Source organism: Oryza glaberrima, chromosome 12, assembly GCF_000147395.1.
Source record: "Oryza glaberrima chromosome 12, OglaRS2, whole genome shotgun sequence".
Taxonomy (NCBI): Eukaryota; Viridiplantae; Streptophyta; class Magnoliopsida; order Poales; family Poaceae; genus Oryza; species Oryza glaberrima.
The window spans coordinates 6,259,736-6,270,828 of record NC_068337.1 but is presented as its reverse complement, the minus strand read 5'-3'; the positions used below and the strand labels follow the sequence as shown (position 1 = coordinate 6,270,828).

The following is an 11,093-nucleotide window of genomic DNA, read 5'->3' as shown; positions in this document are numbered from 1 at the left end:
TTGATCTGGAAATTCCAGGATCCGTCTAGTTGAGAATCTTCCAGATAAACAACCCTTCCAAAGGCTAAACAAAATTGCTGTAAACTTCACTGAAGCAGTGTACGTAGTCAAAGAGCAAGTTGGTTCCAAATCTCTGCACAAAGACTTGCAGGAAACAGTAGAGAAATGCAGCAACAAACTGTCAACTGTGCCAATGATTAGCAAAACAAAAGAGAGCAAGCTGATGAACACATTTATTTATTCATCCATCCATATTTACTTTGTTCTCCCAATTGGCAACTAGGATTACATTATTTTGATTACATTTAGTTGCTGGAGATGACAAGCTGTAGCTTGATTCTGGCAGCCTGGCACAGAAGAGAGAGAGAGAGAGAACCAGCAACCAGACACAATTATTCCCAACTAATCTGAACCACACTCTCTCAACTGCATGTACGCTCGTCGCTCACACATACAGCTACTAGCTGATCTGGTCACCTTCTCCTCCCAAGCAAGATCCAACCACAATGATCATCAATGTCATCTTCACTGCATTCCCCATCCATCCATCCATCGATTGATCATCCGCGCAGCCGATTTGAGGAATCGATCATGTTCTTGACATGGTTTGTGATGCTCATGTTCTTGGGCTTGCTGTAAATGTGTTGGTGGAATGATCATGGTGGTGTGGTGGTGTTCAGCTGCAGAGCCTGACGGTGCACGCGACGGCCTGCGCCCAGTACTTGAGCCGGGCCTTCACCTCGTCCGGGCTGTCTCCTGCAACAAAATCAATCCATAAGAAGAACTGGTCGAGAAGATGAGTTGTTCTGCAATCGGGAGCAGTTTCGTTTCGTGATCAAACTGTTTTTTTTTTTTTTTTTTTTTGTCTTTTCTCCTCTCTTGTGCGATTTTGATTGGATATGGATTGGGAGGTTTCTTGAACAAGTTGGGCATCTCTGCTGCGTTTGCTTTGCTTACCGGGGCTGGAGATCTTCCAGTTGGGAATCGACGGCGAGGGCATCGGCGGCGGCGGAGGCGGCGGCGAGTGGTGCGACTGGGGGTGGTCGTCGAGGAAGCGCTGGCTCATGGAGTAGCAGAGCTCGAGAGCCGGGAGCGTGCCGCAGAGCTCGGGGATCTCGTCGTAGCTGAACCCGAACCCGAGATCCACGCACCCCTTGAGCTCCTCCAGGTCGTCGTCGGTCAGGCTCCGCGCGCGCCCCACGCCGCCGCCGTCTTCGCCGCCCCCCGCCGTGCACGCGCCGACGATGACGCCGCCGCTCGGCGGCTCGTCCTCGGCGACCACCACCGGCTTCGTCCGCCGCGGCCACGCCGCCTCCCACTGCGCGCCGCGCCACACCTCCTCGGCCGCCTCGGCCTCCACCGGGTGGGTCCTGCGGGCGGCGCGGCGGTGGTGGCGATGGCGACGGCGAGGCGGGGGAGGGGAGGAGGAAGGGGAGGAGGATGAGGAGGAGGAGGTTGTGGTGGTGGTGGTCATGGCGGCGGCGGCGGCGAGGTCTGCCTCGGAATCCGAGCTCCACATCTCCGCCGCGGCTAGTCTGCTTCTCGCTCGCGCGAAGAAGAAGAGGTGGAAATGGAATGAAACGCGGGTGCGTGGTGAGGGGGTGGGGGGAATTTATGTAGTGGTGGGTGGGGGGTGGTGGGGCCCAGTGTAGGTGAGCGGATGGTGGTGCTGACGTGTGGGCGGGGCCCACATGGCAGTGGGCGCTGCGAGCGTTACCCTATATAATAAAAAGGGTCCAAGCAAGTCCATTTTATGTTTTTACCGTAGCGAATGAATTTGACTGAAATTTCGGACGAAATTATTTATTTTTAACAAAAAATGATCAAATCTGAATAAATATTGTCAAATTCATAAAAAATGAAAAAGTTCAAAATTTTTGGCCGAAATATTATCCTATGGAGGATGGGTTCAATAAAATCAAAATTTTGGAAATTTCGGTTCCGGAGTTTTGAACCTGGCTGTCCATAAGATCGAACCAAATTAAATACATTCTCAGCAATAAAAGTGGGAAAAGGTACAAATGAAGTTTGCATTGGCTGGTTTGTCCGGAAGCTCGACCAACACGAAGGTTACTATCAAGCCGTACTTTTCAAGATTTTTAAATTTTCGTCCGCCGTAGGCGCAGAAAGATCTAGAAAACGCTCGGTTGTGATCGATCGATCAATCAATCACGACACCCCCCATCATCAACCCCGTACGTGCATGCACCGTTGGATCTCATGCATTCTCATCGATCGGTCTCGGTCGATCGACGACACTGACTGCCCAGCTGCGTGCAGCTATCCTTCCATCCACCCGTACGGCGGCCGTCGCTGTCCGCCTACGTGGCAGCGGCCACGTGGTACGCGTGTGTGCCGCTCACAGGAGAGCGTGCAGTGACGTGGACGTAACCGCCACTACTGCAGTCGCCTGTGGCTATGTACCCCCATCTGCCTACGTGCCATTTCTTGTAGTAAGAGTACTCTATCCATCACGAAAAACCAATATAGTACTCCATAGAATTGAAGAGAACATAATATACAACAAATCTGGATAGACGATTTATTGCACTAGCTACGTTGTGCCCACGATTCTATATTGATTTCTTGTGTGACGGAGGAGTTAGATATCTCCTATAAACGCAAACACTTATAATGTGTGTGCGCTCATTAATTTATATGAAGATACACATGCACATCCTATTTTTTATACACGTCCTAAAAACTGAGTCGGTATATTTTGAGATTAACAAAGTTACCACTGACATCTTATATAACCTACCACACTGAGTAAAGCACGCATATCAAGTCTTAGACTTAACCCTATATATGACTTGGTTACATCATAAGAAATCTAACTAGTTGATGTCCGTTTGCTCACTGCGCATATCTCTTTTTATTCTTTGAGAATTAAATTCTCTCCTTTTTTATGACTAGTGCTGTGTTGCGTACGAATTGAGTAGTATACGAAACTAGTGCCGTGTACTGTCCACTCGTACATTTCGTACCTACCACGCATGTATATGTACGTTTATGTGTACATGCCGTGTACATATTGTACAAGTATACGTAGTATACGTACTATTACGTACTCTACCTACTAATTAATCGATGGAGATGAATGGCTGTGCTTGAGCAACGGGACGACGTTCGCACGTACGTACGTCACTCCTGTTATATGCTCATGCCTGTCCCGTTGTGGATCCATATGCCGTACCAGTCTCGATCGGACGGTGGCGATCCATCGAGCTTGCATGCACGATGGACAGTTTCGATCCGTACGTGTACTCTTGTTCTTCTCTCAAGTCTCAACGTTGGACTGGTGGAGAAACCATCTTTGATCGGTCTGGCAAATTACACAATAGTTCTAGTTCCAAAAATAACCGAGAGTAAAGATTGTTTTTAGTTCCGGATATAAAAATTTTGATCTTTAGTCCCGGTTCATAGCCTGTCAGAGACATGTCAGGGGGGTTGAGGATCTTTAGTCCCAGTTGGTACTAAAGATTACCACTTTAATCCCGGCCGGTAACACTAACCAGGAGTAAATATTTCTCTCCCACATCTAATCGGTAAAGTCCCAGACCAACTTCCTCCTTATCAGATTCTCCTCCTATCTCTCAGATCTGATCCTTCCTCTCCTCTCCTCCCCTTCCTCCTCCTCCCCCCTCCTCCCCTACCTCCTCCTCCCCTCTCCTCCTCACATCCGATGGCCGGCATCTGTGGGCAGCGGGGCCGCGACCGGCACGGTGGGCGGTGGGGCGCCGCGCGTCGGCAGCGGCCGTGGCAAGTGGCGGCAGGCGTGTGGCAGCGCGCCGTTCTCCCCTCTTTTTTATATATAATTTGTGATTTAGAGATGTATAATTTTTTATATTACAATTTGTGATTCATTGCATAGATCTGAGATGTATAATCGATATGTGATGAATTTCATTTGTGTGTAATTTGTTTAAGATTTGTGATGTTTTGTAAGATTTAGGATTTGTATTTGTGATGTGAATGATTTGGGATGTTACATTGATTTGGGGATTTGGGTATATGCATGGTACTCAGATTTGGGGATTTGGGGATTTGGTGTTTGATTTGGGTATATACATATAACACGATTTGGGAGAAAAATAAAAAGAAAATGGACTCCCCTATCGTCTCTTTAGTCCCGGTTGATGCTACCAACCGGGACTAAAGAGAGATCTTTACTATCGGTTATTTCACCCGGGACTAAAGATAGCGATCTTTAGTACCGGATTGGTAATCCCGATTTAAAACCGGGACTTAAAAAACAATTCTCCACCAGTGCGCGATTCACAGTATATACTCCAATTTAATTTGAAGCTAGCGAACATGCTTAAATGCGCATATATTTATATACATAAATCTGCATACAATCATCCGTATATATACACGTATCTCATAATTATAAAAGCATACTCTGTTCTCTTATAAGACCTCTACTAACTGGTTGAACTGACTCACGATATTTTTTTTTAAGAAAAAGAACAATTATCATATTCATCCCCTCCTAGCTAGCTAGCTTTCATCGTCATCTACTATGTGTAGAGTACATATAATTGATTCAGTCTACGTTCGTTCTACGTATACTATGTACGCACGTACACCCACATATACTGTACTTTGTGTGTATATATATCTCTGGATAGGTAGCTGCTTCCTCCGTTCCAAAATAAGTAAATTTAGGATAGAAAAGGATATTCCTTAATTAGTACTCCGCCATCCCAATTAATGTTCAGGTTTATACCTCTAGATTGTTTTTTTAATGGAGAAAGTATATGTCCAAATTAATTATATTAGAAAATATTTTATCCTATTTTAGGTTGATTTATTTTTGCAGACTACTTTTGAGAACATCTTGTACGTATACATACTCCCTCCATAATTTAATGTATGACACCGTTGACTTTTTTATAAACGTTTGACTTTTCGTCTTATTCAAAAAATTTATGTAATTATTATTTATTTTATTGTGACTTAATTTATCATCAAATGTTCTTTAAGTATGACATAAGTATTTTTGTATTTACATAAAAAATTTAAATAAGACGAATAGTTAAACATTGGTTAAAACGTCAACGGCATCATACATTAAAATACGGACGGAGTATTACTGTACTGTACATATAGATGAGTCTCGATTAGATTGGATGGCGGCTACCATAGCGATGAGACTAATATGGATCGAACTTTTGCTTTGCTTGCTTGTCGCGTCGCACACGCGCACCATCGATCGAATTGAACGTGGCAACACAAGACGTGTGCACTATCCCAAAAGCTAGCGGCTTGGGAGTTTAACGGCCCATGGGGCCGACACGTGTACGTTCGTAGATGTGGTCGTTGCTTGCAGTGCACAAACTCCAAACGGCACCGATATACTATTTGTTCTAAAATATAAAGGATTTTGATATTTTGTTTGTACTATTTGACCACTCGTGTTATTTAAAAAATTTATGTAAATATAAAAGCAAAATGTACTTTGGATAATAAAGTAAGTAAAAAATAAAATAAATAATAATTCTAATTTTTTTAAATAAGACGAATGGTTAAACAGTCCAAGTAAAATGTTAAAATCCCTTATATTAGAGAACGGAGGGAGTATATCGGCACGACCAATGACAAATATATATCGATATATGAATGTGTTTAGTTTCCTTCAAACTTCTAACTTTTCCGTAGATCGATAAATGTTTGAACACGTGTATGGAGCATTAAATGTGGACGAAAAGAAACAATTACACAGTTTGTATGTAAATTGTGAGACGAATCGTTTAAGCCTACTTGCGCCATCATTTGACAATGTGGTGCTATAGTAAATATTAGCTAATGACGGATTAATTAATAGGTTCGTCTCGCAGTTTATAGGCGGAATCTGTAATTTGTTTTGTTATTAGTCTGCGTTTAATACTTTAAATGTGTGTTCATATATGTTAAAATGTTTTTGCCAAAACAACTAACATAGTACTCCATATCGGAAGAGCATCCTAGCTATCTAGTACAATTATCATTTGTAGTCACATCGTCCATGCATGCAATTATGTTTTTTCCAGTTGATATCAGTGACGAATATCTTATTTTAGTCATTAAGTCATCCAACTTATACTTAACATCGCATAGCTCCAATATCACGAGGAATTTATCACAGAAGATCGATCGAATAGATTGCAGTGAAAGCTTGATTGGTTTGAAGTCAATGTTTGTCCTATAAATATTTTGGTAGAGGTAAATTTTGATACTATACCAAATTTAATAGTGTATGATCTATAGTCATTTGGGTAAAAATTGGCAGCAAACCAGATAAAGCCTATATATCTAAAGGCCGTTCTTATATTATTATGTGATATACGAATATTTTGTTGCACTAACTAGTATATATATCGTTGATGAATTATAGCATGTTTAGAATTTATTTATATGGGTAAAATTTATAATTGAGGTGAAGAGACGGAGCTGAAGCAACAAAATATAATTCTAGTGTTTCTAACGGCCGGTTTTAAAGCAAAAAAATCTTGTGCTGATCGAAATTGTTAAAATGACTTACTCCCTCTATCCCATAATATAAGGGATATTTAGAAGAATGTGACACTTTCTAGGACTATGAATCTGGAGAGTTTGTTCAGATTCATAGTCCTAGAAGGTGTTACCGACCGTTTCATTGTTTTATGAAGTGCCACATTTCTTCAAAATTCCTTATATTATTGGACGGAGCAAGTAAAAAATATACTACTTCTTTTTACTAAAATAGGAGTAGATGATTTGCTGATTGGTTAAAAGCAAAAGCTAGTTACCACTTCTTTTTTACTCCTAAAGACTACCACAGTGTGTACTACTGTACCTGTACGTACCAATAAATTGATTGTCTAATGTTGTACTCCCCGTAAAAAAAAAAGACAAACGCTGGGTTTTCGTGTTCAACATTTGACCATCCGTTTTATATGAATTTTTTTTATAATTAGTATTTTCATTGTTGTTAGATGATAAAATATGATTAATACTTTATGCGTGACTTATCTTTTTAATTTTTTTCATATTTATTTTTAAATAAGATCGACGGTCAAATGTTGGACACGAAAACTTAGAGTTTGTCTTTTTATTGGGAAGGAGGGAGTATGTGACAGATGGACCAACCGTGCAGTGCTATTTTTTTATCTTTTTTTTTTTAACTTTTGTAGGGCCTCGTGACTGCCTATACATAGCTACTCCATGCGTAGGAACAGCCGCATGCAATCGATTTGGAAAAGAAGACAAGAAAATGAGGGAGGGGTACTGGCCACCTACCCACGTGGCTGGTCGCCCAATCATTAGCTAGTCCTACTCATCACTCACATCACTCACCAACAACTCATGAAATTTGACGTTTTGGTTGTTTGAAAAACTACTAGAAAAACAGACCTTGAAAATAAAAACATTAATAGAAAATAAAACCTGATCTCGATTAGTACCATCGTCTTTGGCGCTCAAATACAATATCTCAACACCACGTAGTTTGACGCTACTTCCTCTGTCCAAAAAGAGGATTCCTTGTATCCGAAGACAAATTTAGTGAGAAATAAAAATAACCAAAATAGTTGTCATCAATGAAAAATGTAGTAATGGTGATAATAGGTAAATGGTATTTAAGGGATAAAAATTCTCATTTTATATACTGAAAGGTAGGTAGGATGTTAGAAGTTGGTTTTTGTGGAACAAAATTCAAACTCTAGTGGTTGAGTTTTTTTTGGGACGGAGGGAGTAAGTCGCTCAGAACATTGGCACTGGCACGTTGTTACACATTCTAGGTCAGAAACAACTGAGTTAGGATGGGAGATGGGTATAACCGACCATAGGATTAAAAATAAATGTGGAAATGAACTGACAGAAAATTTTCATTAAAAGAAAAAATTCAAGCACCGAAACAGCAGCTAAGAGCATCTCTAACAGTCTCTCTAAATCTGACTCTCTAAATATCTATTTGGCCAACTGTCTGTTGGTATTTCTTAACGACATTAATAGAAACATAATTCTCAGCAATGGCGCAGAAATACTTCTGGTATATTATGGTTACAGAGTTCATCCGCAAGCGCACGGATATACCATTGTAGCATTTCACCCGAGAGCATTCCAAGGGTATCGTATTTATTTTATCCCGTGGGAAGATCATGTAGAGAGAACTCAACTAATAATTTATATATTACTTGTGATAATCATATTCTAAGCAGGGGTTAAGATAATCCAAGGGTAGAGTGACACACAAGCATTACTACTTATCCTCATAATAATTTATCTAAGCTAGGTGGAAAGAAGAGAAAAGAAATATATTCCTATTATACATACATTCTAGTTAACTGATATACTAGCTAATACTCTCTATCCGATGCCCTTCTGGTACTCGAGAAGCCACCCCTAACTGCCGAGTTCCTTACGACAGCCCGTCATGACCATCCAACCGGGGCTAAATAAGAAGGAATACCTTCCCTAGGAAATTAACTTAGGATTATATATAGGTGCGGAGAAATACCCGTACTGAGCTGTCACCATCAGCGGCCCACCTCTCATCTGCAATATATAACCCCAAATAATGATATCCCGTAATTTAGACACCACGTCTAAACTACCAGATACAACTCTAATACCATCGTCATGACATAGAGTAATTGCATAAGCAAACATTATACCCGCACCAAAGCATCTCCCAGATAAGCTAGCCGTACATTCAGTATAACAAGAATATAATGTAAAGTAGGTACTCATATACTCGAGAAGTATTTCAATACCATAAATGTATATAGAAGAGTATTCTAATAAAAGTACAAAGCTTACAAAAGAGAAAATGAAAGCTGCTAGAGCCATACCCGAACTCTTTCGAAGGCTTCTGGACTCCTAACTCATATTCTATTTCTATTCCACCAGCTAGATACTACTAAACTAAACTTGAGAGGAATGAAAGAGCTCTTGCTTGAGGTGTGTGAGTGAAGTGAGAATGGCAACTCCTTTTATAGCCTCCCAATGACGGTTGTGGCGGTTGGAATGGTCGGAAATGCCCTCCAACCGTCATTGGAGGCTAATCCACACCGTCCAGGCGAAGCCCAGGATCGGATGGCGCTAAGGATGGTTCGGCCGAACCCCCTGGTTCGGCCGAATCTGGGGCCGGCCCGATCCAGCCCAATTTTGGCTGGCGGCCTCCTCTGTTGCTTCTCTTCGCAGACTTGTGAATTTTGGCCCAGTTTATCGTGTCAATTCTGAGTTCTTGGCCTATTCATGCATAAGTCTGGTTCTTGACATCGTCCAATTGATTTATCGTTTGAGTTGATGTCGATTCTCCTCCACTTTATGATCATTCTCTGCAAAAGTTTAGTAAACCTAATACTAGTGGAATATTACTGTTCTAACATATTTATGCATTGCAAGCATCACTAGTTCTCTCCTGTTTTAGTAATATTGACGGTCGAAACTGATCGATAACGACCATCAACACTCTCCATCTAATTTGGCAAGTCAAGCTCGTGGTTTAGTCCAACAGCCTCTCCATTTGCTATCTCCATCATAAGTCTATGACAAATAGGACCCATATGTCAGCCTACACTACCTTTTTCCACCCCATTCCCCCGTACATCCTCTTCTTCCTCCCTTTTACTCCTACTTCGAATGCGGTGACAGCGACTCACGGGAGGCGGGCCGCGCGAGGCGGCGCGAGACGGCGGCGGACGGCTGCAGCGGCCGCGCGAGGCGACGGCAAATGGCGCAAGGCGGCGCGCGAGGCAGCGGGTGCGCGAGGCGGCGCCGAGCCGGCGGGCTGCAACACGCGGATCCGCTCCTCGCCGGCCTCCCTCGCTACTCCCTCACCGCCACACCCTCCATCCCTCGCCGGCGTGAGGCGGCGCGCGAGGCGGCGCGCGGGACAGCAATGGGCGCATGAGGCGGAGCGAGACGGCGGCGGACGGATGGCACGAGGCGGCGACGGACGGCGGCGGGCGCGCGAGGCGGCGCGATACGGCACCGAGCCGGCGGGCTGTAGCGCACGGATCCGCTCCTCGGCGGCCTTCCTCACTCCTCCCTCACCGCCGCGCCCTCCATCCCTCGCTGGCGTGGCTGGAGACGACGCGGACGGCGGCGGCAGTCGCGGCTGGGGATGGCACGGATGGCGGCGGCTGCCGCGGCTGGGGACGGCGTGGACGATGACGGGCGGTCGCGGCTAGCTCCGTCGTCGCCGTGCAATTCGTAGTCGTCGCCGTCGTTGCCTTTTGCTCTAGCCGGGGGAGAGGGAGAGAGATGGGGTGGGAGGTGGCGTGGTGGGGCCCACGAATAGCCAGACAAAGAGACTCTCTAAGTTTAGCCAGTGAGGGGTGTGATTTGGCCATCCAGATGGCTTGGCTAACTGGCTGGAGAGGCTGTTGGAGGCTATTTTTTTTTCATGCTAGCTAAAATTTAACTTGGCCAGCCATTTAATTCTATTAGAGTTGCTCTAAGTTGTTCGATCAATTCGATTGGAATAATGGATGTCTCTTTAATTGCGTCCAATTGATCTAACTCAAATTAATAACCAAAGAAGATGACCACGATGGCCAGGATCACAAATCTTGGAGCCATGTCCAGCAGCAGGATGTGCTGTCAAATTGTCTCCTCCCAAACAATTTGACAGCACATTTCAAATGCCCCCATATTCCAGATAGCAGCCCATATAGGCCTGTGGGTCCAAATCCAGGCCCTATATGCTGTAGCACCGCATATGGTCCTATATGGGCCATATAGTAGGCGTGTGGGCCCAAATCCCGGCCCATCCAAAGGAGAGCCGAACGGCGCGGGAGGATTGAAGGCTTGAAGCGGAGCGGCGTCGCACGCAGGCACGCGTCGCGCACGGAGCGCTCCCGCGGCGGCGGCGGCGGCGGCGGCCAAACGGCGCAAGGTCGGGGTCGCTTTTTCGCCGGAAAACGAGGTGCGTGCCGCATCCTCTGGGGCATTCGGCTCAACTGCTGGCTTGTCTCGTCGCGGGACTACGGTCTACGGGTGTCGATCGATGGCGCCCCCGCCGCACGCCATTTGTTTGCTGAAATGCCGGAGAGGCTCGCCGGCGCCCCGGCATTGGGTTTCTCTCCTGCAGGGGGACGTTTCCTCGTTTGTGCGGATGTGCC

At 44.5% G+C, this 11,093-nt stretch overlaps 1 protein-coding gene across 1 annotated transcript; it reads right to left on the bottom strand.

The window, feature by feature from the left end:
- Nucleotides 1-211: 211 nt before the first annotated feature.
- Nucleotides 212-1,578, bottom strand: LOC127756616 (uncharacterized). Its single transcript, XM_052281967.1, has 2 exons — nt 958-1,578; nt 212-756 (listed from the first exon to the last, which is right to left on the bottom strand). The coding sequence occupies exons 1-2, from the start codon at nt 1,517-1,519 to the stop codon at nt 677-679; spliced, it is 642 nt and encodes a 213-aa protein (XP_052137927.1). The 5' UTR covers nt 1,520-1,578; the 3' UTR covers nt 212-676.
- Nucleotides 1,579-11,093: the final 9,515 nt, after the last annotated feature.